Source organism: Aspergillus novofumigatus, assembly GCF_002847465.1.
Source record: "Aspergillus novofumigatus IBT 16806 chromosome Unknown P174scaffold_11, whole genome shotgun sequence".
Classification (NCBI taxonomy): Eukaryota; Fungi; Ascomycota; class Eurotiomycetes; order Eurotiales; family Aspergillaceae; genus Aspergillus; species Aspergillus novofumigatus.
This window is the reverse complement of record NW_020194284.1, coordinates 736,518-761,346: the sequence shown is the minus strand read 5'-3', so window position 1 is coordinate 761,346 and position 24,829 is coordinate 736,518. Positions and strand designations below refer to the sequence as shown.

General features: G+C 49.0%; 10 protein-coding genes across 10 annotated transcripts; 5 read left to right on the top strand and 5 right to left on the bottom strand.

The window, feature by feature from the left end:
* Positions 1 to 1,615: 1,615 nt before the first annotated feature.
* On the top strand, positions 1,616 to 2,150 carry P174DRAFT_425647 (uncharacterized protein; the record flags this gene model as incomplete). The annotated part of the gene is made up of 3 exons (XM_024825303.1): positions 1,616 to 1,746; positions 1,791 to 2,001; positions 2,052 to 2,150. The coding sequence occupies 3 exons, from the start codon at positions 1,616 to 1,618 to the stop codon at positions 2,148 to 2,150; spliced, it is 441 nt and encodes a 146-aa protein (XP_024677719.1).
* Positions 2,151 to 2,264: 114 nt separating this feature from the next.
* Positions 2,265 to 3,566, top strand: P174DRAFT_464824 (SANT/Myb-like DNA-binding domain-containing protein; the record flags this gene model as incomplete). The annotated part of the gene is made up of 4 exons (XM_024830457.1): positions 2,265 to 2,453; positions 2,508 to 2,727; positions 2,776 to 2,876; positions 2,943 to 3,566. 4 exons carry the CDS (start codon positions 2,265 to 2,267, stop codon positions 3,564 to 3,566), a joined length of 1,134 nt encoding a protein of 377 aa, XP_024677718.1.
* A 1,323-nt stretch (positions 3,567 to 4,889) lies between these two features.
* Positions 4,890 to 5,972, top strand: P174DRAFT_435811 (uncharacterized protein; the record flags this gene model as incomplete). The annotated part of the gene is made up of 2 exons (XM_024825960.1): positions 4,890 to 5,825; positions 5,847 to 5,972. 2 exons carry the CDS (start codon positions 4,890 to 4,892, stop codon positions 5,970 to 5,972), a joined length of 1,062 nt encoding a protein of 353 aa, XP_024677717.1.
* Positions 5,973 to 7,019: 1,047 nt separating this feature from the next.
* On the bottom strand, positions 7,020 to 10,629 carry P174DRAFT_455291 (glycoside hydrolase; the record flags this gene model as incomplete). Its single annotated transcript, XM_024829309.1, has 2 exons — positions 7,020 to 10,086; positions 10,144 to 10,629. 2 exons carry the CDS (start codon positions 10,627 to 10,629, stop codon positions 7,132 to 7,134), a joined length of 3,441 nt encoding a protein of 1,146 aa, XP_024677716.1. The 3' UTR covers positions 7,020 to 7,131.
* Positions 10,630 to 12,252: 1,623 nt separating this feature from the next.
* Positions 12,253 to 13,269, top strand: P174DRAFT_507904 (uncharacterized protein). Its single transcript, XM_024831413.1, has 2 exons — positions 12,253 to 12,735; positions 12,817 to 13,269. The coding sequence occupies exons 1-2, from the start codon at positions 12,352 to 12,354 to the stop codon at positions 13,180 to 13,182; spliced, it is 750 nt and encodes a 249-aa protein (XP_024677715.1). The 5' UTR covers positions 12,253 to 12,351; the 3' UTR covers positions 13,183 to 13,269.
* Positions 13,270 to 13,466: 197 nt separating this feature from the next.
* On the top strand, positions 13,467 to 15,411 carry P174DRAFT_446143 (uncharacterized protein). The gene has a single exon (XM_024828513.1). It carries the CDS (start codon positions 13,523 to 13,525, stop codon positions 15,083 to 15,085), a length of 1,563 nt encoding a protein of 520 aa, XP_024677714.1. The 5' UTR covers positions 13,467 to 13,522; the 3' UTR covers positions 15,086 to 15,411.
* Positions 15,412 to 16,222: 811 nt separating this feature from the next.
* P174DRAFT_435807 (uncharacterized protein) lies at positions 16,223 to 16,651 on the bottom strand (the record flags this gene model as incomplete). Its single annotated transcript, XM_024825959.1, has 1 exon — positions 16,223 to 16,651. The coding sequence occupies one exon, from the start codon at positions 16,649 to 16,651 to the stop codon at positions 16,223 to 16,225; it is 429 nt and encodes a 142-aa protein (XP_024677713.1).
* A 412-nt stretch (positions 16,652 to 17,063) lies between these two features.
* On the bottom strand, positions 17,064 to 17,570 carry P174DRAFT_62582 (uncharacterized protein). Its single transcript, XM_024832411.1, has one exon. The coding sequence runs from the start codon at positions 17,405 to 17,407 to the stop codon at positions 17,123 to 17,125; it is 285 nt and encodes a 94-aa protein (XP_024677712.1). The 5' UTR covers positions 17,408 to 17,570; the 3' UTR covers positions 17,064 to 17,122.
* On the bottom strand, positions 17,307 to 17,880 carry P174DRAFT_446142 (uncharacterized protein). The gene has a single exon (XM_024828512.1). The coding sequence runs from the start codon at positions 17,825 to 17,827 to the stop codon at positions 17,606 to 17,608; it is 222 nt and encodes a 73-aa protein (XP_024677711.1). The 5' UTR covers positions 17,828 to 17,880; the 3' UTR covers positions 17,307 to 17,605.
* A 1,710-nt stretch (positions 17,881 to 19,590) lies between these two features.
* P174DRAFT_455288 (glycoside hydrolase family 71 protein) lies at positions 19,591 to 22,921 on the bottom strand (the record flags this gene model as incomplete). Its single annotated transcript, XM_024829308.1, has 3 exons — positions 19,591 to 21,959; positions 22,026 to 22,605; positions 22,661 to 22,921. 3 exons carry the CDS (start codon positions 22,919 to 22,921, stop codon positions 19,591 to 19,593), a joined length of 3,210 nt encoding a protein of 1,069 aa, XP_024677710.1.
* Between the last annotated feature and the right edge of the window lie 1,908 nt (positions 22,922 to 24,829).

Below are 24,829 nucleotides of genomic sequence, written 5' to 3'. Positions count from 1 at the left end.
TCTCAATGTCCGTGCTATCGCAGGGACATAATCTGGAAGTGGGAGGATCAGCATAAGCAGACCTCGGCGTACTTGGCGCCGAGACCGGAGCAGCCAGTGAGGGTGGAATAGCCGGCGGAGGCCAAGGGGGCGGTGCCCAAGATCGCCCACAATGATGCAGCTGCGTGGGGAACCAAGAATCTAGGCGTGGACTGGTCTGAGCGGATGTACCAATGCAGTTGAATCTCGCAGGATTAAATGAGTGCGAGAGATACACCTTATTATCCCGAAAAAAAGTCCATGTAATGAAGTCCCAGTACTATATTCGTTCGTCTAGGTCCAACAACGCAGGCCCCAACGGAGGCATTTCTTGAGAGGATCGCAGGAATTAGAAGAAGGTGCTTTGTGATAATGACGTTTGGGATATCGGACTCTATGATGCGAAGATCGTCTTTGTGGCGTTGAAAGCTGGAGTGTCATTGACATGATATAGGCTAATCTGCGTGTATCATCGAATTCAATGTTACCGTAAATGATGAGATCGTAGTGGTAAAGACTGTGCTGTCCTCCAGACTTGGACCGCCTTGTAGGCCATGTCTCAAAGTTGAAGCAACAAGTCTGCTATATACCAAGATGGGAAAAGCCATATTGGTATGGTCAGCGCCGAGAAATTGGACGATCCCAGCCAACGGTATATGGCGAATACTATGGTGAAGGTTCAGAGACTAGGTGGGGGTGGTCTACCGCCGTACACTGGCTTAAGATATAGTAGTTCGGCACCCAGGGAACCTAGTACGGCATATGTCTACGAACAGTCCATCCGATAGAGCATAGAAGAATGACTCTTGAGACTTGAATGCCATAAGGGGGGCGGGTTTGTCTGGCTCCCTAATGAGGGCTGGACTACGTACACAATCCATAATTTACCAAGAGGAAGGCCTCGCTCCTGGTGTATTCTAGAACTATATGAGAAGAAGTATGTCACTAAAAAGGGCAGCAATACTAGAGGGATGACTCCACGGCTGTAGTGGCTGAGATACTAAATCCCGATCCATCCTTCCGTCGCAGCCATCCCTCAGGCTTCATCGTTGAGGAAGATTTCCTCGTCAAAGTGGAGCGAGACGATAGTTCATAAACCAATTGACTTGTGCCATTGAGGAAGAGTATCATCAATTAGACTCGGCATCCAGGAAAGGGATGACTTACCCCACCGGGGATATAATAAGAACCGAGTTGCAATCCGGGAGAACCACGCGAGGAAGCGGCAGTAGCCTAGGAAGTGCTGGCCAGATTCGATGCGCCAAAAGAAGAGACGAAATCATCAGATAGGGCAACCTTTAGACAGTATGTGAAGGCTCAAATCCATAAAGATGGAAAAAAACATACAGCAGCATGTATATGTCGGTGCTCACCCACCCCATCGTCTGTTCCCTCGCCGCTTTGCCGCCCACGTTCCGGCGGCCTTCAGGTGAACATTCAGGCACCTGAATATTTTGCACTCGACTACCAAGAAGCTGCATTTTGACAAAAGCGCAGAGTAGTGCCCATGTGTGAGAGAGAACTTGTTTTAAACCACGATGCGTCCGTCTTACTCCTACACTACACCTTGATCCCTAACTCAAACTGATCGGACACTATGCCACAGAAGCCAGCAGCAACTTTTACGTGCGTCATCAACCTTGACGAACACGATGATAAAGAGATCAAACGAGCTGTTCTTCCACGAACGGCCGAAAGGTATGAGCGGAGTGTGGAGGTTTTTGACCAGTAAGTCTTTCGAATCTACGGAGGCTCGCGTCTCATCGTCTCAGATTCCTTGAACTGCACCCCGCTGCCCGCTCTCCCCCGGACATCAAAACCTACAAAGGATTTTTGGAATTTTACGCAAGAAACACAAAGGGTCGAATCGAGGAAAGGCCTACGACGGAGACCGTGGAGAATTTCCGCCGGGACTTCGAAACAGCTCTTGCTCAGCTGAGGGGCTTCTGTGTCCCAAAGAATATGTCTAATACCTTGAAGGAGGTATGCATTTTTTGACCCCGATATAGTCTGTATACTAATAAATCTCAAAGTACATCATATCGGATTTAAAGACCAAACTCAGTCTTCCAGACGTCGAGATGTCCAGAGATGGACTCTCTCCAAATGATTTGACCATCCTCCTAACATAGCTCTGGTGTCGGGACTTTAAGGAATACCGCGGCCAGTTTCCTGACCGGAGTAGAGCACAGCTTTCGCGCATTCAAACTCCATCAGCATATCCCAGTCTCCCCTTAACCCCCAATATGTTGCCTGTATTTCACGCTGATAATCTCAAGACATGGAAACCCCCTTTCCGCACAAGATCCTCCTCTAAGCGCTCACGCCTACACCCGTCTTCCAATGACTCCCCTGCCATCAAATTTCCTCAGTCACCCCTCCCCCAAGCATTGCCATTGCCCAATCATCAGCTCCCGGCGCGGCCCCCAGCTGAGGTTTGCGTTCATGCAATTTCCGTAACACAATCTGGCACCTTCTGGGGCCCTCAGTCTCCGTCTCAGAAGCCATCCAGGCTGCACTCTGCCACCACGCCCGCCACATCATCCGACATGCAGCACGCAGAGCGTCTAGAACAGTCTCTGAGAAACAGAGCTGGTCCATCATCAAATTCGGACCTGTCCACGTCACCCGAAGTTCACAATGCCACTGATGCCTCAATTGATGTGCCTTTTTTCCCAGAGGACGCCTTGACTTATATATCATCACCCAGTGTATCCAGCTCGGACGAGAGCTGGCAAGAGTTTCTCTAACTGGCAGACCAACAAAATGGCATTCCGATCGACCCGGTGATCCTCACCAACAATGGCCCCTGGGAGGCAGAAGATGAACGACAGCATATTCATGCGGATGTTGATGCCGTCATCTCACAGACCATTTATTAATATCCCGACCCTCCACCACTTCTCCGCGTCACGCGTGCCGAGAATAGAAACTCTAACGCATATCCTGAAGCGCAGGAAGGAAGCTCTCGGTTGGATGGCCCGCCGCACAACCAGTCACACGCACAAGTATCTGCCAATAACAACCCTGAAGCCCACATTCGTGCGTCCAGCAACCCCCGCGAGGTCCCAACCAGCGGACAACAGTCGAAACGCCGCAAGCGGAAGTTACAACAGTTGCATGGACAACCACAACAGTGCAAACGGGTCAGAGGTTCTTCTGCAACCGCCTCGGAGGAGCATTCTTTCTCATTGCTTCGTTCTCACTTCACATCTGTATTAGTTGATGAATGCTTACAATTTCTTACATGGCTGTTTGAAGGCGCACTACCACGCTGTATGTCTGAATTCGACCTGAGAGTGTCTGAGTGTATAGCACAACCGACACATTACGTATCTCAGCCAGCTGATTCCACTGCGCTTCCTGAAACCTCTCGGAAAGGCATGCCGTGGTCATCCGAAGAAATAGAGCTCCTTCTGAGGCTGAGGAGAGACGAGAAACGAGCTTGGTCGGAGGTGACAAGGTTATTTTTGGACCAATTTCCAGGCCGGAGCCGGGGCTCCATTCAAGTATATTGGAGCACGACCCTCAAGAATAGAGCACGTTAATACGATATCCCTTTCCGTCTCTTGCGTCTTATGTCGTGGTAAAGCCGGGCCTCGTCTCGAGTGATTCTGTGAAGTTAGTTCAAACGTGTCTTGAAGAAACTGATATTGGCAACGCTCATTTGGCTCTGCGCGACACTGGAGCGATCCAGATCATTCGCAAATATGCTGATCAAAGGGTTTCGCATGCTGGTCACGAAGCGGCTTTGGTCTGCACCATCCCAGGCCAAGTACTTGTACCCCTGTTCTTAAAGGACATACATGTGATGACTGAGAGGATTAACTGTGTTAGCAACAGGGATTCTGTCAGTTGCATGCAGAAACTGACCGCAGTACTCCTTTTGCAGGGAGTACTCCAGGAAATTGCAAAGGAATGGTCAAATTGCAACTCCAATAATGACACAACCATCCTCCAGCATTGGGATCTATACGATCTAGTGGGCATGTCCATGATGCTGGAAGACCGCCTACAAAGGAACTAGGGTACCTCTGGACGCTGTCTCACATTACTAAGCAATTGTGTGGACAGAGCCAGGTGTGATATCAAGAAAGATGTGAAACCTGCTGCAGTATTTGGTAAACTGAGTCCTCACCCGCTACGCAGTCCAGATTCTGTTCTCCAACTGCGAGTGTTAGAAGAATATATCATGTATCTCAAACATTAAAACAGCCAGAAAACGCAAGCTCATATAATTCCGAGAGGCATGTGCGATCCAGACCCTTTTACAGTGAACTTTCGTAACCAGACACTGCAGTGGCCAATTCTCCGAATCTCTGTATATTAATAGGAGACGGACATATGCAGTTCTACACTAGTTATCCTATTCGATAAATGTGTCACTGAGAGTAAGGAGCCAGGCTGCAAGGGCCAGGGGTCACATTGCGGAAATGGCCACAAGTTCTATTAACTACTATTCAGGTTTCCGATATCCCCAGATGCTGAAAAGTCCGGTGCTATGCTACAAGATATCTCCCATCACCGGCCTCCTTTTTTCGTCTGTCTCCTGACCAACCTTCACCTGTACCAGATACAGCATTGATACAGCATCCCACACTTACATCGCTTTCCATATATGACATCACGAAGTGTTTCTAGATTGTGTGGCTACTGTCCCAGTCAGCCGGGATCATGCTCAAGGGCGGAGTGGGTGGGTATTCCTGAAGTGGTAAGGCCCACCATTTAGCGCCATCCAGAACAGAATGCCATGCACACAATCGGAATAAGACTCCATGCGGGGTACTTCGCCACCATGCAGCCTCAAAAACTTTGATCGTCCTCAACCTCAATCTCATGTCTTCCCCTAGACTCCGTGTCTCCCCTAGACCATGACCATGTCCTCCAAAAGAGTACCCTGTGACCCTTGTCGCCAACGACGCGTACGCTGTGACGGGTCTTCTCCCTGCACCTCCTGCCAGCGCTCCCAACTGGCCTGCAAACGCGAGTACATTCGAAGACCGCGCAGTCCAAAACATGGCAGTGGAAAGAAGATAGCGGCTTTGAGGGCTGCTCAATCACAAATCGAAATCAACCAAGACCATACTACCGCTGCCCACCAATCACCCGGGAATGATCTTCTATCCCCGGAGAATCTGCCTCATCTGATGGAGCGCTGTATTGACGTCTACCTTCATCGCATGTACCCAATAATGCCACTGTTCAGGCCGTCTACGCTATATCAAAGGCTCAATAGACCACAGGAGCCAAATGAGAGAAGCATGTTATACGCTCTGTGTGCCCTGGTCACCGCGTTCATGTGCGGGCGCAGTGAATCCATCATTAGATGTGGTGAATGGGCCGCTTGTGCTCGTCGGATCATAGAGAAGTGTCTTTTAATGCGGTCAGAATACAGCTTTGTCAAAGACAACACTGTGCTGACACTGCTTGCATCTTTCTTTGTCGCCATCACATACTTTGAGTTGCATGACATTCGAAAGAGTTGGTTTTATCTCCGCGAGGCGATCACATTAGCACATGCGCTGGGCCTGCACACGGATGAGTACTATCGTGGCATGAATCATGTGGACGCTCTGTATTGTCGCCGGATTCATAATATTCTCTTTGTCACAGAGAGATCGTTGGCGATAGCGAGGCACAAACCGGTCCTTCTATCGCAACCGTTGCCTCTTCCTACTCCCGGACCTGACGAGGGACTTAAAGGTCTCGAAGAACAGCCGGAGATTGACGCTGGATTCCGGCAGTTTGTACGGGTTTACTCACAGATTGATATCGACTTCCTCGAGTTCTGGAGCCAGAGGGGCTCGGTCTGTTCTGGTTCGTTATAGGAACAAGGTGGACCAAACCTGCTCCTGGACGACGGTGTCATGTCTGATGCTCAGAGAGCCGATATATGCGTGACACAGCGCTGGCTCGATCTTGTTCTATGGAGAGCCGCTCTCCAGCAAGGCTGACTTTCAACCAAGGCCGAGTCGCGATCCAGGATGTTTTCTTATCCAGAAGATATAGCTTTATCCCTCCTGCGGATATTGTCCTCACTTCCTAGCGAGTCTGTGGAAGTGCATGGACTCGGTATTGTGAGCTCTACGTTGCAATTTTTACGTGCTTTCTCTAACATTATCGCGCCAGTTCGAAAAAATCAATGATGTGGGGAACACCCTGGCAGACTTCATCCATTGCTCAGCAAATTCGCGAGGCTGGAAAGAGACCATAAGCACAGAACTTGGACCGAGTGGGTTCAATAAGGAGACACCTTTCATTGAGTCCCAATTCTCATGTGAAGTTCGCCGTCTCCCTCGGAAGACGCCTAGCCGAGTTTGATCTCTGCTACAAGAGCCCTTTGACTGTCCTTCGTGCAGCAGACTACGGCAGCGAAGACTTGACTACCGAGGACCAGGAGGAATAACACGCTCTGATATATGCATCGCCGTTGTCATATGTAACACTAGGTAAATGCAGGGCCACAGTGCTCAACCGCCTAAACATGCCTCCTCTCAATTCACGTAGACCTCAGATTTGGGGTCTCACTCTGCAACAACAGCTTAAATAGACAGAAGTGCGATCCGCTCGTCGGCCTTTCTACCCAATCGGTTTGATCTGATGGTAGCGGCTATCTACTACGGTGCTTTGGGACAATTCTACAAATATGGCGCGGAGGGCTCGCCATGGGAACTGCGGTATCCGCTTGAGTGGCTTGATTGACCTGATGTGAGGATCCCGCGGGGAGGTATTGCGATTGTGCCGGAGGAGCAGAGTGAGAAATTTGTTGCGAAGGCGCGGGAGGTCATGGAGGGGAAGTCTGGTGGTGATAAGATTGTTTTGACGCTGCGAGAGGGAGATCATGGGTTTGATGTCGAGGTGCCGCTTGAGCAGGAGTGGTTGTCGAGTCATCTCAAGATGGCTGTAGAGGCCTGGCTGGAATAGATGACAAGAGAGGATTGTCAAGTAAATTGGCATATAATTGTACAGCTGAATGTTGAATCTGGCTTTCGCCACAGTGTCCCAGATGTGCTTGGATCATATTCAGATATACATATATTACAGGACACGCAAATTCGAACATGGAATACCACTGCCGGTAGCGTACAGAGTTAAATATAAGAGACCATACTCTCAAGCCTTGCATACCTTCTGAATCGAATGTAGCAAATCACTTTTCTCCTTGAACGATGAGCCCAGTGCTGCAATCTCCTTGGAGGTCATGCCCCTTCTGACCTCTGCCGCCTTTGCAAAGCCCATTTCACCACGGAAGCCAACAAGGGCAGCAAACAGAGCCATGATAGCACTCTTTGGATCATCAACCAAGCCATACACACCAAACGCAGTGTCCCCCGCGGCTCCAGTCAGCAGAATGATACGCCCGATGGTGGCAAACCCAAGACCACCAACCGCCTCACCCACAGCGGGCACAATCATCAAGAAAGCCATAACAAAATTGAGGATCATCGCCTTTTTCTCGGCGTCTTCAATGTCATCTGCCGCCTTGACGATCTTCTCCATTGACTCAACCGCGAACTCAGTCATGAAGACGGGCAGCTCAGAAGCAGCAACAACATCGCTTGTTGAGCCGACATACAGAAGGGTTGCCGCTTCTATTGCCGCATCAGCCAGCATGTCGCTAATAATGGTCAGGTTTGTCATTGCGGTGGCGATCACGTCTTTAGGATTTGGCACCGATATATGGTCTTTTCGGGCCGGGTATCCGAACCACCAGAACCCGCACTCATAGTCGTCAACAGGCTTGCATCCCTGAGAGCTCGACGCTCGCCGCGGCTTGTAGGTGATCCATGAGGGATCGACGCCATACTTCTCGGCTATGTCCTTGAGGAAGGCGTTCTCATCCTCTAGCTGCCAATAGATAGTGGGCCCGTCGGATCCAATGCCTGTATTAGGGCGAGTCACAGGGCATGAGACGGTCTTGTTTTGGTCACCTGACTCCCCTTTTCCGCACGACCCGTCGCAGCCATCGCGACATCCTTGCCAGCCACAGTCAGCGCAGCAGGTGATGTATGACTGCGCAACATAATTGAAGTGGTCGTCGCCGTGGGCCATCATGTACTCGTTGATTTGAGACCATACGGAATCCTTGGTGTAATTGGAGTATGTTTTGAACTTGTCATCGTACCCTTGTTTCAAGAGCTCGTTGTACTTGTCCAGGGCCGACTGAAGGCGCTTACCTAGGATCGGAATGGTATATGTGTCGACACAATAGTCCGGGATATTCTTAAGATCATCTGATATGGCCTGCAGTGTGTCGTATGTTTTATCACAAGACTCGTAGGTAACATCTGGAATGGTGTAAAATTCCTTCAGATCCACGGCCCAGTCACTCCAACCCCCAAAGCCATAAAGGATGACATAGTTGAACGCCCGAAGAGCGAAGGTGTCTTTGCTCATATATCCAACCCATTCCGTCTCGTTGTAGACCATGATGTCACTCATTGACTGCTCGTCATACCATGTCTTTGCTGTTGGATTCTGATCAAGGATCTCCCGGATCTCAGCAAGAGTAATATAGCCAGGTGTTTCCGTGCAACGGCCCGGTGCAGCCGCGGATACTGGTCCTAGATATGGGCACATAGGTCCCGTGCAGCCCGCTTGAGCCATTTTAAAGGAGCGGCTGTATGATGCAACACCCATGATTACTTTGTTGGTCGGCATGCCAGCCTTGGTGATCATGCTCATGGTGGTCATGGTTTTGGTATTGTTGACATGGCTTTGCAAGCAGTTCCCCTTCGGACAGCCTGGTGTGGCCCACTTATTGTTGTAATCCCATTGTCCGTGCAGATCATAAGTCATATAAACCATGTAGTCCAACAGAGGCTTGAAGTCGGTAATTGGATTGAAGCCCTGCAGATACCAGAATGATGCTGGAGCCGCAATGGAAAGGCTTTTGTCCTTGGGGAGGATCTCATGAACCATCTTAAGAAACTTGACATAGTTGGGACCGTCCTGCTTGCTCCCCGGTGGAATCCCAGGGATATCTGGAGCACTGGGATATTCCCAGTTAAAGTTAACGCCATCCAGCCCGTGCGCTACGATAAAGTCAACAACATTTCTGGTAAATGTTTGACGGTTGGCGTCCGTCACTCCTTCATGGAAAATTGGATATGAGTCGGCTTCTGTAGAGAAAGACCAGCCTCCGAAGGAGAGGATTTGTTTAATGCCGGTCATGCCTTTGAGCATGTTAAACTGCAACTCCACCGCAGAGATGTCCACCTCGAAAGTAGTCGTAATGTCGGCAAACGCAAAATGAATGTGCGTGTAGAATGAAGTGTCCACTGCAGTGACATCCCAGTTCAGACATGGCTGGTTGTAGTTGAATGCCTCAAAGTATGCCACCTGCATGACATGGTCTGGTCTCTTTTGGTTTACAATGTCTGTGCCGCAGTGGGAGATGCAACTGTTCTCACCTGGTGCCGCAGTTCCAGGAGCACCAGTCTTTGACTGGGACTTGGTGCAGAAATCAGCAGTCACGCTGCACTGGCCCCAGATGTTACAATAAGCATTCAACTTGCACGGGTTCAGATCAGCGAGTTTTTGGCCGTTATTTGGTTTTCTCATTCTGGGAACCTGTGGGCCACACACGGCATTGGACACTGCTTGAGGCATTGGTGGGTTGCCCTTACTGAGACACATTCTAGTCCCAACCATGAGATTGCTGCAGCCTGCCCATCCCCACGTCTGCTTGTTGAAAGATTCTAAGTTGTTGATAGTAAGGCCGTTGGAAGCGGATATCTTGTAGCAGCTATCATCAGTGACGACTGTGTATGAGGAACAGGTGCCATCCGGATTGGGCTTTGGTCTTAGATTGGGAAGATCACCCGGTGAACAACACATAATCTGACTGATAGCTAGTGTTGAACACAAGTTGGCTTTTCTCTTATTGTATTCCTCAAACTGAGGACTGGTGACGCCGCACTTGGAGGCCAGCGATCCACATGAGTCACCGGACACAACCTTGATGTAGGAGCAGGTGGCTTGTTGGTGAATGTGTTGATCCATGTGGCTTTGCTTAGCCTTCGCCTTCTGAATTGTAGTTGGAGCAAATTTGAGAGACAGTGAGGCCTAATTGGATGTCTTGGGGTAGTTGGCAATGCATTGCGAGTCACTCCATTGCTTTACCATGTCCTGAACTTGCCCTAATGAACCAGTGGTATCCACAATAAGACCGACTGTGCTGTCTGAGTCTGTTCCGCATAGCTGCAACACCACACGGTCAGCTACCCCATTTGTTCGGATGTGGTCCAGGAACTTTGAGATCATAGACTTGATTATGGAGTTGTGCTCAATATTGCCGCTGACATATAAGCCCATGGCTGTCTCCTGTGCATAGCTAAAGCTGATAGACTGCTGGCATTGGCCTGTGCCGCCCAAGCGACCTTGGACCTGCTGAAGTGCCGCAATGATGCTTGGAATAGTCTCATGTCTTTCTATGCTGAACGTGATGAATTCCATGTCCACTTGAGACTCGTTTGTATCAGAGTAAACGCTGGCTGCAGCTTTCTCCATGGCTTGAGTGGTAGGATTTCCATCAGGCACGCAGGCATATAATTTTGTGTTTGTGTCGGGGCTTTTGAGAGGATTATAAAGAGCAAAGTCCAGTAGCATGGTTTCATTGCAGGCACTGAGACGGTTGACTCGGTCATATGTTGTCTAGTTGATTGAGTTATGTAGACTGTCACATGGCGCTGGACGAGTATTGAGCGAGGATATGAAGGAGGAATTGATAAATGAGATGGTTGCCATGACTGAGGGAAGGAGATATTGCCACTGCATTGTGTATGATAATGCTGGTTAAGCAACGACATACAAGCACAAGAAGTGACTGAAAAACTGAGCGCATACGCGGTGACAAAGAGGTATTTGAACTCAAAGGAGGAGACTAGCTGGCCAATTGCTGGGCTAAATGAATGGGCTCAGCCAGGACCTTGACCTCCTAAAGGAATGGAAGGTACAGTGAAAGCGTCTGCAACAGTAACTACCATCTTAACAACTACTTGTTACAACATTCTAAATGCATGTAATCGCGTTCAGGCACTTCCATACGGTGTGGACAACCGATGGAATGTCTCTGATTTTGAAATTACACGGAGCACTGGAGGGATTATTGACGCTGGTCTTATTTCAGGAACCAGGAAGATATTAACTGAGGCAGTGCTATACATCCCTGTACTGTTATATTTAAACAGTCTCAAGTGACTGAGAATTGATGGTCAATGTAACAATTTAATTTAATGAGCATTTAGTGTCTATATCCTACTCACCCATCTCCTAGTTGATAACTGTTTGTTAAATAACGCATGTGAGAGAAACAGGGGCATCGCAACCCATAACCAGTTAGTGGATGGGTTGATCAGTAGTCTGTACGCACGACAGGGTTGTTATTGTGGTCACAGCTACGGAGTAAGTAAACAAGATTACAGCTCAGGATGCACTTCCGCTTTGCCAAGGACCGAGTCTGTATTTAGGGCCTCGCCAAGTGCTCCTTTGCCATAGTCTAAGCATCTTTCCGTTTGGTCTTGTTCCAATCAAATAGTGACTCACTTTGGTTAGAGAAAGCACTCCTACTCCACCCCCATATGGAAAAGCTGTGATCAGCCCATTAACCGCCGCAAAGCTGGGTAGCGTTACATCGCCTCCATAGGTCCGTTCGTTTCGTTCAGGCCTTCAGGGCAATACTCGAGGCGAATGTGATCTCATCGATAGACAACCCACTGCCGAGTTGCCCGGTTGTTTACCAAGAAGGGCGACGAACTAGGAGTAGAGACCTTGTGGAACGCAATTTTGGATCCGGACTCATGTATAAGCCCAGCGGGAATGTCAACTGACGACGAACAATCACCCCGTCCATTAGAGTCGGAGAAATGACGGTCTCCTTCTTCCAATTCCAACAGCTCTAACCTCCATTCATGCTGTGATTGGACTGGATAATATTGGTACCTTGCAGTTCATTTCCGCTCTACTGTCCCAAGGCCGCTTGGCGTACAGATAGTGCAAGGTTTAGCAAATATAATGAGATTGCATGGTAGTATCAGTATTCCGATATAGCCGTAGAACAAACTGGGCGCATAAGGGGCCATGGCTCGAGCTGTCGCAGGTGTCTTCGAGCAACTCGCATGAGTTGGTCGCTCGTGTCCAGGATGATACTATGTAGCAAGGGTGCAGTCAGTTCAAGCGAGTCAACGTTTGTTCATGATTGTAAGATTCTCCAGAATAAATAGCCAGCCATTACCTTGGACAATGGCTAGATAGTGGTCACCCAAGGAAGTGTACCGTCTGGAATTCTCCTCTTATACATAATTTCCCTTATCGCGTGACAGTTCCGGCCCAATGAGACTATCCCTTATTACCTTGCTGGCATATCTGGTATGCTGTGCCAGTTGCTTTGGTGATCATGGGGCGTATGAGCGAGCACTCTTCTGGTACATGTATGAACTAGATGCTGCACTCCATGACAGACCACAGATCATTGCGCCAAGATGCACCAGGGGGATGCCAAACAGGGTCAAGAAATGTACTCTCCAGCAATTTCTCAACTCTTTCGACCGGAGCGAGAAGGCGACGCCGATCACAGAGGACGTGAGCCGAAAGACTGTCGATGAGCTGGCGCAAATACTGCAAAACCATGGCTACGTTGGGAAGTACGAGGCAAAATTCCTTTTCAACGGAGTTGATGAGTCGACGACAGGGAACATGCCCAAGATCATCACAGAGGTAGAGCTGTCCTGATATACCCTTCCTCGTGCCTCTCTTTCTTGTAGTAAAATATCCCGGCCCGTCTGACGAACGATATAGGTTGCAAAAGAACTGAAAGAGTTGAAGAAAAGAGCGAGGGATTCGCAGGACCCCTCTGTTAACCAGCTTGTCTCAAAGACACTAGCCGCGTACGATACAGTTGAATACATCCGTCAGTGGAACTATTCAAAGGGGTTCGCGGGATTCCTAAAAGATAACTACCAAATTGAAGTGGTCACCAAAAATGAACCTTGGCCGGGAAGTGCAACCGAAACAGAACAATTCATAGACCAGGGAGCCACTAAAAAGAAATATCCAGACTATGATTTTGGAGTACTGCTTGGAGAGTATAGAAAGAAAGATAAGATCCATGGGCCCCTTGTGCAAGCAATGAAAGCGGGGAAACAGAGATTTGAGTGTGTATGATGGCCTGGGTTCGGGTTTTGTTTTCATGCATTTCTCCATATCTCTTATCTAGTTTTATTTCCTAGGAAAGATGGAGACAAATGGAAGTTTGGCAGTACAATTAAATTGATTTGATTTGCCATAGTTTCAAAGATCGCTGGCGGGGCTCAGAGCGCTTTGTTCCGGTGTCCTGCCACCACCAAGTCAGCCCCTGCCAAGGTTACATTCGCAATCACGGCCGAACTCTGCTGCATATATCATAGGGTCTCTGACATCTTTCCCGCTCGTTGTCCTTTTGTTTTTTAGTTTTTTTTATATTTTTTTCAAAAACGGTCTCCTTACTCCAGGTCATCTATCCATCATGGGCCTCATCTCCAGTGACAGTCTCTTGAACAAAAAGTACAATGAACAGGATTGTCTGCTTGCCGTACGTGGCCAACGAATCCCAAAAGCTCTGGGAGAAGAAATCACTCAACTATGTGTTGTCCGTGGAATTCGATACCATCCAGGCTTTGCCACCGAACTTCGTGGACTATTTCCTAAATTCACCCGTGCACTGAACGCCAGGGACATCATGAGCGATAAGATCCCCGATATGAGCGACCCTGACGAGTTCCCTTACTGCATCTGGTACCCAGAGACGGCGAAGGAAGAAACCTACCGGGATCTTGCCCGCCGCTATCCGCAGATGAAGTATCTTGTCGGTCGAGCATGTGCTGTAGCGGGTTATGTAAACCTTTTCAAAGAGTTGGACCTCCTTCCCGAAGCGCACATTGCAGAAGAGGCGCGCGAGAACAAACAGTGGGTGATCTATGAAGTCATCATGGCGGCAGATCGACGCTACAACGCTATGGACGATTACACAAGGGCTGTATTTCCAAAGCCAGTCCCAGGGTACCTCAACGCAGATACTGCAGTACGGTCCTACCTGGATATCAAGACGAAATTTGAAAAGCCGCCCGGCTGTGACGAGGACTGGAGTATTTTTGATGTCTTGAGTATACGAGACCGCGGCATTTTTGACATTACAGAAGATGATCGGATCGACGAGTTCACTTCGGAGCCACTGCCACCGCAGAACGACGACGTGAGTCACCTACTGTATACCCCGCTGCCAGCCGACTTGCCGACGATGAATAAGGACCTGTTGATCCTCATGGCGGCATATTACGGTAATATCGAACGGTATGCTCGCCTGCGTCGTCCGAATAGTTGGGTCACCACTGAGGTGGAATGTGTCGTGCGCGGCGTCTACCACAACTCCATGTTCGCAAAATGGTGGTCCCTTCAACCCGGGCCAGGGCCAGCACCAGACCGTATCGAGAAAGCAATCAACGCACGCTTCATCATGAATAACGACCTTTCTCGGATCACGCCAGAGACCAGACACCTTCCGTACTGCATCTGGTACCCATCCTTTCCCCACGTCGCGACTTGCAAAGAACTGCTTCGACGCGTGCCATCTATGAAACCGGCTGTTGCGAGGGTCTGCATCCTGCGCGATTACAGCGACTACTGGGACGAGCTTGACGCAGACCCGGATGTGAATCTGATGGCGGAGGCTCGGGAGAGTCCTAACCCAAAGTATCTCCGTGATCTGGAAGCAAGGATTCCAGAGCGTGGTTGCCGCGACTTCGAACACGATTCGACGTATTCAACTGTGACACGGGACTTTATGTACGAGCCCACCTCCACCCTTGTCCTTAACAATGTGCCCAACGAACCGTATGCGGACATTGAGATGGGCGTGCCTTACAATGGGAGAGGTGCCAATATGGCCTACATCGAGCTATGTGTCTCTGTACCGGATGAAGTGAAGAAGGTTGCTCTTGAAGAGCTCGAGGAAACTAGAAGCTTCGACGTTATTGAGTATTATAACTCTTTGGGGGAGAATAGACATTCTACTCGATCCACCGAGTCCTAGAAAGACACGTTTGATCTCATGGTCATTAACTGACGGTAGTGGTCAAGAATGGCGGATCCTGCGAGTTGATAACTGCATGTACAATTGGGGATTTCTATTTGAGCATTAACCTTAACAAGCTGCTGAGCTAAACTCACAACTTCTCATGCTGGTAATCTATAGTCCGCTGAGTGGGTCTGGCTCGGCTATCAGAGCAAATCTCCGAGCTCGGGCTCACGAACCATGAAGCCGGAGGGGGCAACACCGGAGGAATATGTTTCTATTGCCTAATATCCCCAGTTTTAGACTTCTAGCGTACCCTAGCGTCGCGGGGCATGTCCCTTAGTTTTACTCTCCCTTCTCTTAATAGAAAGGAAAAATGTACTTCCCAGGGCGTAGACTAGTCCTCTGAGTCATATTTGATCTAAGCTATATTAATTAGGTCCCATATAAATAAAATGCCCCGAATCTTAACTGCAGCATTACTTCAGCAGTCGCCAACATGTCGACCACTACGACTGCAACGATCACACCCATCAATTCTCTCGTATTGGAAGCGACGAATCTTCGGTCCCCAAGGGTCGTGATGTCATATTCAAAAGCCTCTGAAGTGTTGCGTTTCAGTATCCCACGACATTGAAGCACTGAGGTGGGGAAAGATGTGACGATCCGTCACCATATTCCCCGCTGGCCTCCTTACACTGAGCTTCCTGCCCCCCTTGACCGCTTACTGCTTCAGGGTTGTTTGACTAGTTTGCACTGCTCCACCCTCTGTTTACAATATCTCCCCACCATGTACATACTTTCCTTCTGTCAACCATATCTTACAAGCTATCGAATCCGGAGAGTATCGGATATCGATATTTAACCGAATTCTGGCTGGGCCAATCAGATCGCTGGATTCTACCATGGATTCAACTCGCCGGATTAAGAAGATTTTACAGAGTTTTCATTTAGTCGATTATAAGTAGTTAGTTAGATATCTAGATTGCCAGAAATCAGACCTTCATTCATCCCGAATCATACCGTTTACTAGCGATTACCATAGATTCGCTATCAACGGGGATCGGTTGACAATATACTAGCCAGCATGCCGGCAATTATCTTCTTATCCTTAAGTAATGTCTCTGAGGGCTGCACTAATTTTAGGTATTATACCTAATTACTTGTAGCATAGTTTAGCATGACGCTAGGGTCCTTAGGTTTCTCAGAAAATTCAGTATTAGTGAGAACCTTAAGGCATATCTTGAGGACATGGGCTTTGGCATCATTATAGATGACTCTAGTAGGTAGTCTGTCCTTTACGGCAGAGACCTTGCCCTCATTTATATTGCGGAAGAAATCACCTAGGGAAGTGTGGCTGAAGGTGACAGTTATTAACTCCTTGTTTGAATCAAACTCTATAATGTTCTTAATATCTTTAAACACTTCCTGCTCATTGCTCTCCTCCTTAGTAATAGGTTTATCATCAGACTTATATGCCCTGCCTGCCAAGGCCTGGAGCTCTATTGTGGTTAGACTATCTTTATGGTTAAGGTTAAAGAAGGCAGTGAATTGCTTGCAAAGCGCACCTTTAAGGTAAATCATCCCATCCCCCTTAGCTGACTTCAACTTAAGGATTGCCTCCACCTCACCAAGGGTCAGTAGATGAACTGCACAGGTGGCCTACAGCAAAAGCTTATTAAGAAACTCTAGCTCTTCATTGTTCAGACTGGCAGAGAAGCTTATAAGGACATGATGCAGCATTTCCCTCAAGCCCTTGGGTGCCTGCTTGAGGCTTTTATAGATACTGGACTTGTTGTGCTTCTTAACCAGCTCCTATAGTATTAGGTTCACCCACAGAAACATGCCCTCAGCACCTGCAGATAGTTTTTCAGTAATCTCCTTCTATAGAGTTAGTGAGACGTGTCACAGGATCACTAATTTCTGAATGCTGGTTTTAATGTACTAGTTAATATTAGCAGAATTTTTCAGTATTATCACATAGATTATTAGGATGTTGGTTTCGAGCGCTTTAGCTAGCTAGTCACTAATATACAGCTATCCAACCATTACTAACTATAAATGGCTGCAATTTAGGGAGTCCAGAATGTCCTTAGCAAGCTGCAAAAAGGTGAGTCTTTCCTCCTCAAAGGCCTCATTAACCATATTAAAGAGGAGATAAACACTGCTTATGATTAATTCTTTCTTTAAGAAATAGTTGATAAAAAGGGTCTGCCACACACTTTCTAAAGTGCTAATACTCCCATGATCTCTAATGGCTGCAAGGTACTTCTTATATGCTATATTATTACTGCTGATCTGAAAGGTAAGATCCTGCAGGGCTTGGTGAAATGACCTCATGGTGGGGTTATCATCCTTAAAGAAGAAGTACACTATAGAGACATGTGAGCAATGTTATACCCCCTGTGAGTATTAGTCTTTAAGGAAGGCAATAATGCTGGATGAAAGATAGGATTTGCCAGCTCCAGGATTACCAGAGATCAACATGATGGGGATCTCTTAATACAACCAGCCCTGGAATATATGTTTATGCTTAACCTAATCTCCTGTGCTAGGAATACAGGCTTTACTAATCCTATTATACCAATCCTGTGCTGAGTCTGTTGTGGATGGTTGCAGAATCTTCCTTATAAGATTGCGCTGTGACTTTGCTGAGTCCCCATAATTTTCATCCTTGCTGTTCACCACAACCAAGAGGTTGCCCAGCATTTCATGTACCTTAGTGACCTGCACAGTCATCTGATTAATAGCCTTTCCCATCTCTTGCACTGTGACATTTATTAATGTGATAGTGGTTTGGACTGTGTCCACTACACACCCTACCGAGCAGAAAACTACGGCCACCAAGGCCATTGCCCTTCTTGTTTTAGTAGGTGAGCAGTGCCGCCCTGAACTCGCGCGACTTGGGTGAGCCGGTCTGTGGCGGGGCTGAGCGAGGTGAGCATGCAGGGGTGACCCTCACGCGATGGTCGCGTGCTCGGGCGCGATTGGTGGTGGCCAAGGCGCCATCCATCCTTCGCGCTGGAACTAGTTTCAGATTCCCAACAGGCTGCCAAACGTAGCCATTTTTATTGGGCTGAGAAGAATCTATTTCTTATTAGCCAGTGAAGAGGTGAGCTTCTCTTCCTCGCTGTTTTAATGACCAGATATCACGTGAGCTTTAAGTAATCTGACAACGAGCCTTTCCGACTTACGTCATGAATAGAGCAACCCTTCACTGCTACCTGACCTCATCCCATCGCGAGACGGCCTTCAATGTTGCCCTCCCCTGCAATAGTATCCATAAGTTAAGCCGAATCGCTATTGCATTTTGCCAAGCATTCGAAAATGTGGGATTATCGGACACTCCGCTTTCTTCCTGGACAGGGTGTGCAGGGAAGTGCGCGGCCACGTGACTGTACTAGAGCAAGCCCAGAACAGCTCAAAGCGCGGAAAACAACAAGAGAAGCCGCTATTGCAGTGTGGTGGACTGCACATAGCGTCACTGTCTACTGCCCATTCTGCCATAGAACGCATAACTACGGGATACGACACTTTGCGAATGATGAGGAATCAGGGCGTTTAATACTCGGTGATCGTGGCCAATACACTTATCGGGGTCCTTCACTTGAGCGTTGCGAGTCTCGTCGAGCGCATTGCAACCATGACATTCCCGTGGATGTCGAATATACTATCCTTTTTCCCTTTGAAGCGGACCCAAGAGTAGAGGGGCTTTCCTTTGAGATCGAGATACTCTTTCCAAGCCCTCCGGACGGGAAGCCCTGTTTTCCACACCCTGTGGTCGTATGTGCTAGATTTCCCCAGTCAGTGCATGTTACTCTAATCATGTATGCATAGATCTCTTGGGTCGACAATTCGAGAGCACTCTTCATAGTGTGAGTTCCATGGAACTGCCACAAGAGACTGGTCGCAGAGAAAATAAGCTGGTGCCTACTATAAGGATAGTATTTACCATATCAACCCATTTGGTTTTGTTTTAATGTGGAGCATGAACTATTAAGCTGTTACCTTTCCCTGAGTCCTGCCCCATATAGCTAACATCATAGGAAAAGTGCTAGGCTGACTGCCCTGGGCTAAACACGGGTAAGTACACTGTGCGGAGTATCAGATCTGCCTACCGGTCAGTGACCACCATGACTATGGTAGCCAGCATCTAACAGGATCGGCTGCTGCGTGGTCGTCTGCAAGTCCAGGGAAGTAGCTGCTGGTGATAGAACAGCATGACTCAATAGTTCAGCAATTGGGACGCGGACGAGGCCACATGTGCCCATCTCTGGCGGGATATTGTGTCTTGCGGTATGAAGAGTGCAGTCGTGTTGGACTGCTTGGATTCACGGGTATATGTCGTATTGCTGAACAAGCTACGGCAAGACACATGACACCAGTCTACATCAGTTTGAAATTGAAGGATGTCAACATATTCATCGCTGCTTTCCTCATCATATTCGTTGGCCTAGGCACCCTCATGGTGAGGTGTCCTGCTGCAAGGTCTATCTACATAGCTCTCTATTAATGACCGCCAACTATGTCTTACAGAGACTAATCAACCCCTGAAGCAGATCATCATTCTCTTTAAAAACCTTCCCAAACTTGGCCAGATCTTCCGCCTTGATCCCGCGGCGTACACTGGCCACTTTGGCGAAATTCCCCGCCGTACGCCCTGTCCCTGCAAACAGGATATTCAATAGATCCATCGGCGCTGACTTTGGGTCGGTGACGAGGTCGTAGCCCACCATAGCCAAACTGGCAGATACATCTGCCAACAGGGCCGCATCGGTGATCCAGGCGACCCCTGTGACGGGGCCGACAATCTCGCCGGCAAAGGGGAGAATGAGCAGGACTGCAGAGATGATCATGATGATGAGGTTCCTTTTCTCTTCTTCCTCTTTTTCCTTCTCCTTTTCGCCGATTTCCTTCACCGATGCCATGCTTTCGACGGCTTGGAGGAGCATGAAGACGGGAGTGGAAAGGGCCTCCACTGCGTCTGCGTCCGCCCCGTCCCAGAGGAAGAAGGAGAGATCGGCCCATGTCGACACAACGTCGCGCTGGAGAGCTTGGAACCGGGGCAACGCATTTGCAATCGAGTCTTTGGGGTTGAGTATGGTGAAGTCGGTCTTGGCGTGGGGTATATTTTGGTTTACCTGTTTGATATTGTGGCAGACGATACCGCCGCTCCGGGGGTTTGGGGTGCAGAGTTTGTCTTCATTGACGACGTCAGAAACCTCCACCCAGTCCCGCTGGATGCCGTATTTGGATTGCAATTCGTCGTAGAATCCTTGCTCGTCGACGAAGGTGTACTTGACGGTCCATGCGTCGGTAACGAGCGGGATAAAGCATGACCTGGGTTCAGACCACCCCCCTTTGATCGCCTGAGAGCATTGGACGTATTTACCGTTATCTGCGATGACCTTATTGATAGACTCTGGTACCATCTCGCGAAGGTATTTAACGTAGTAGCCGAACTTTTCGTCGTAGCCGTTGTTGACGTCCGTGTAGTTCTGCAGGGCGGTGTTGAGTGTGTCCATGAGAACTTGCATGGCGTACATGGGCATGCAGAGCTCCGGGATATCTGTGGCTGCCTGGAGAGCTTCCCACGATGAGAAGTAAAGACTGGTATCGCAGGGGTCCGGGGTGTCTTCTTCCGCACAATCGGGGCTGTCGTCGTCGTCCTCGCAGGACAGAACTTCGCCTTCTGTACTAGCGCAGGCATCAGGGCAGTAGCCGCGCTGACAGGCAAATTTGCACAGGCCGGCGTCGTCGCCATCGCCTTGGTAGAACGCGGTGAAGGTGGAGTTGCCCGCAGGGGGCTGGTGGAGGGCGCCAGTACCTGTGCAGGTGCACGCGTGGATGGGGCAGAAGCCGTAGTTGCAGGCGTACGAGCAAAGTCCCGCCAGATCGCCCTGGCCGGTGCCTGCCGTGCATGCAGACGGTAGGAAAGGCGAGACTGTCGGCTCAGTGACGGGCACCTCCACCGGGCCACAGGCTTCAGGTGGACAGTATCCGTAGTTACAAGCGAAGCTGCAGAGACCAATGTAACTGGATCCTTCACCAGCAATAGGATATCCCTTGATGCCTGTGGCCTTGGGTTTGACTCGGGGGGCACCCATTTTGGTACACACGCAGGCTCCAATGGGACAGTAGCCATATTGACAGGTAAATTTGCACAGCCCCTTGAAGTTACCTGGTGCTGTGCCCTCAATGCAGGCCTGCTCGTCGATAGCAAGCTTGGGGGAGACGGCGGAGATGCTGGGGCCCTCTGCACTGCCAACAACGGCATTCCAGTTGGCGTAGCCGTCAGTGCAGCTCGTGGTAATAGTAGCACTGCTGAATTCTGCAATGGTACTTCCAGCGCGTGAGATAGAAATCTTCACATCGCCATAGAAAGTACCATACCCAACGCTGCCGTGGTACACACCCACGCCTCCGTCAGGGATATCCTGCCAAGTAGCGGGGATAGACACGCCCCCGACAGTGACGGTGACAGTGGCCATGGAGGTCAGCAGTGCTGAATAAAAGACCTTGTCCTGGACAACCTCTGCAGGCCGAAACTCATATTGCAATTGACTGGCGGTGTTGGCTGTGGTACCGCCATCGTTGCATGCTGCAGTAGGATTCGGGCGGTACCAGCCCACCACTCCTTCTTTCGTGATAGACGCCTTCCCACTCTTATAGGTATCAATGTAGTAGGGCAAGAAGAGACGCCAGCCATCGTGTGGCATGGCGTGGGCATAGTTGAAGGGCGCCTTGCCCACACTAAACGCCTCATATTTATCAATTTCGTACAGGGGGCCGATGTAATGGGATTCACCATAGTCGTTCCAGCTGATGATTTGGACGAAATCGGGTTGCACCACCATAACTTCTTCCCAGCGGTCTCGCCAGAGGTCATCTCCTATATATTTATTGGTTAGCATCACCGCTCATCCCTCTGTTTCTTTTGTTCTCTGGTATACATTACCTCGCCATAACCAATTCTTTTCATAACCTGGAAGGTTCGTGTAGAACCATGGGGAGACTGGCATCATATACGCCTTTCCTCCAGCCTGTTCTAAGTAGTCGAGGTAGGAAGCATCAACGTACGTATCCATATCCTGGTTGCCCCACGGCCAGGCTGCCCAACTGAAGAGCCCATCTGGAGTGCCCAGCTTCAGAGCTTCCTTGGCCCCAAGGGAGGACCACGAAGGAATGAAGAAGCATCCAGTTTCGGATTTGATGTCTTTCCAGTCCGCCGCATTTCCAGGACCCTCGAAAGTCGACACAAACGGTTTCCCTTGGTATGTATAATACGCAGGCGACGACTTGAACTCCTTAATGATCGAAATCACAGTGGCTTTGTCAAAGGGGCCAGCACCCGCATAGTCAAAGGAGAGAAAGAGTTGAAATCCTCTTGCTTCTGCCACTGCAAAGGCTGACTTTAGAGGCTTTAGATCTTTGAGAGATGCGGCAAAGTTCAGTGCAAATGCATCCAGGTGTGCCTCTTCGGCCACTGCCATATGGAACGCCCATTGTAATTCGTTCCAAGAACGGGCATTTTCAACCTGAGCTTTGTCAGAGTTGCACAGTACGATGGATACGATGGATTTCGATGCCTACCATGAAATGCGCGAAAACCCCCTTACTCTTCTTTGGTGTCGCGACCTTTGAGTTCAGGAGCATCATCTTTGGCGTGGCACGAAGGAATGTCTGATTCAGCTGTTCGCTGGGATCGGTCACCTCAGGTGTTATAGCGAGGTCTGTGAACCCATCAGGTACAGAAGAGTTCGTTTGACGCTGATGAAGGTGGGCATGGTGTAAATGGGAGCGAGACCCCAAGGCGAGCCCTACAAGGGCAGCTTTTATGAGAAAGCCCAACATTGCTGCTCAGGCGAAACACAAATGACAACAAAGAAAGATCGGTAATGAATGCAAGGGTCTGAAATGAATGTGATGGCCCAAGGCCTGCAGGGGTAAGAGAATGGAGAGAATGGCACAGGCCAGGAAGTGCCCTTCTGCTAAAACAATATTCGCTCCCTGGGACATCCATGGCAAGGGCCACCTTCTTATAGTGTCACAGTCTGTTGCGACATTGTAAGACTAAAGAATAATAAAGACGTAACAGAATCTTGTACCAGCATGCTATTACTTTATCATAGATGACCCCATCTACACATTCGGACTTCACCTATAGCCCCAAACCCTGTCCTCGCCTGTAGGTCTGTTGAGGTCTGGAGGTTTACAGGGGTCCGGAGTTGCTCGACAAGGACAAGCTAGCAGAGTGGATGCTGGAAATTTCTGCAAAACTATTGAGTACTACTCCCAGCACAAATATCCGAGCTGGTATTATCCAAGCCTCTGATCTTTTCAGTCTCTCCGGGTAATCGGCAAAACTGCCATCTGGTGACATACAGAGCTCCTGAGCTAAAAAGGTTTTCTAGCAAGTCGAAATGATCTGGCAGCAGATGTTCAACAGCACGTGATACGAGAACGAGCATTTTTACTGGTGGCAGCTGTAAATTAAGGCCTCGGCTTTTCAGGAACAGAATTGATAGAGTGACCACTTGACTCGAGAACAATGCAGGTTACCATGCAACTAAGGGGCCAAGTATCCGGTGGACGTTTACAAGCAAGATTGAGCGGAAATTAGCATTGAATTAGGAAAATGCAGCACTCAACGGGGTTACATTCGGCGCCGGTACCAGCAGTCTCGAAGAATATGCCTGTTAGTACGGTCTTAGAGACACTCCAGCTAAGTTTTATAGGCTAAGGCACCAGACTCAGAGCAAGCTCGGGCCGGACCTGTACACCAGAGCTTGGATCGCCAAGGCCCTTAGGATGTCGAGCCAATGAAAAGAAGAGAATAAAGGATGAAGATTGGACCGGAAAACAAGACTACTGCCAAGCCAAGAGAAGCTAATCCCAACTGTACCTTAGTGAAGCTTAATCCACAACGTCTACAGTGTCCGATTATTGCTCAGGTCTCAGATCAATAATAAGTGGTTTTGTCTCCAAAATGGGCCTGGACTAGTGTAGTGGTCTCAATTTCGCGCATCTATTGACGCGAAGCAAATTTTGGCTAGTATTCTTCCCACTAGTGGTTTGGAAAGTTATCTGTTGCTCCGAGTCTAAGAGCTGTTTACTGTTAGCTTGGGAGTTTATGGCCTAGTTCTTGGCAATGTCTCAGACGACATGCACTAAATTTTGCAGTGCATGAGCCATGGGGTGGTAATAGCACCGGGTCAGTCATAGCAGCTTTCGCGATTAGGAGGCTCCTGAACGAATGAAAGTGAACATGAAATTGGTCAATCAGATCCCGTCAGGCTACAGAGGAGAGAAGCTGTACATGATGCATCTCGCAGTACTTGAGGGCGGACGGCCGTGGATCCTATCTGGACTGCTCTCCGATATCCCCGACGAGACGGACCCGGCCATACCCCTTTGACTGCTACACTCTCGGTAGTAGTAGTATAGTGTTGTTTGAAAATCCCTCATGCACTTTTTCAAACGGTCGAACGCTAGGATGGTCTCTAGTCCGCGTTGCGCCTCGATTAACTGGAATGTATCCACCATAGTTGGAGAATAGGAAATTACCCGAAAAAGGGATGTGCCTGTATTGAATGATACTTGGTGCATATACAGGGATCTTAGTTCGGCTAAACCTCAGTATCTCTCGCCAAACTGTTCTCGTTACCTAATGCGATGGTCTTGCTTGCTTGGTAGCAGAACAGATCTGGTCCATCAGTGACCAGTAAGACCATTGAAGGATTGCCAGTTTGATATCAAGCG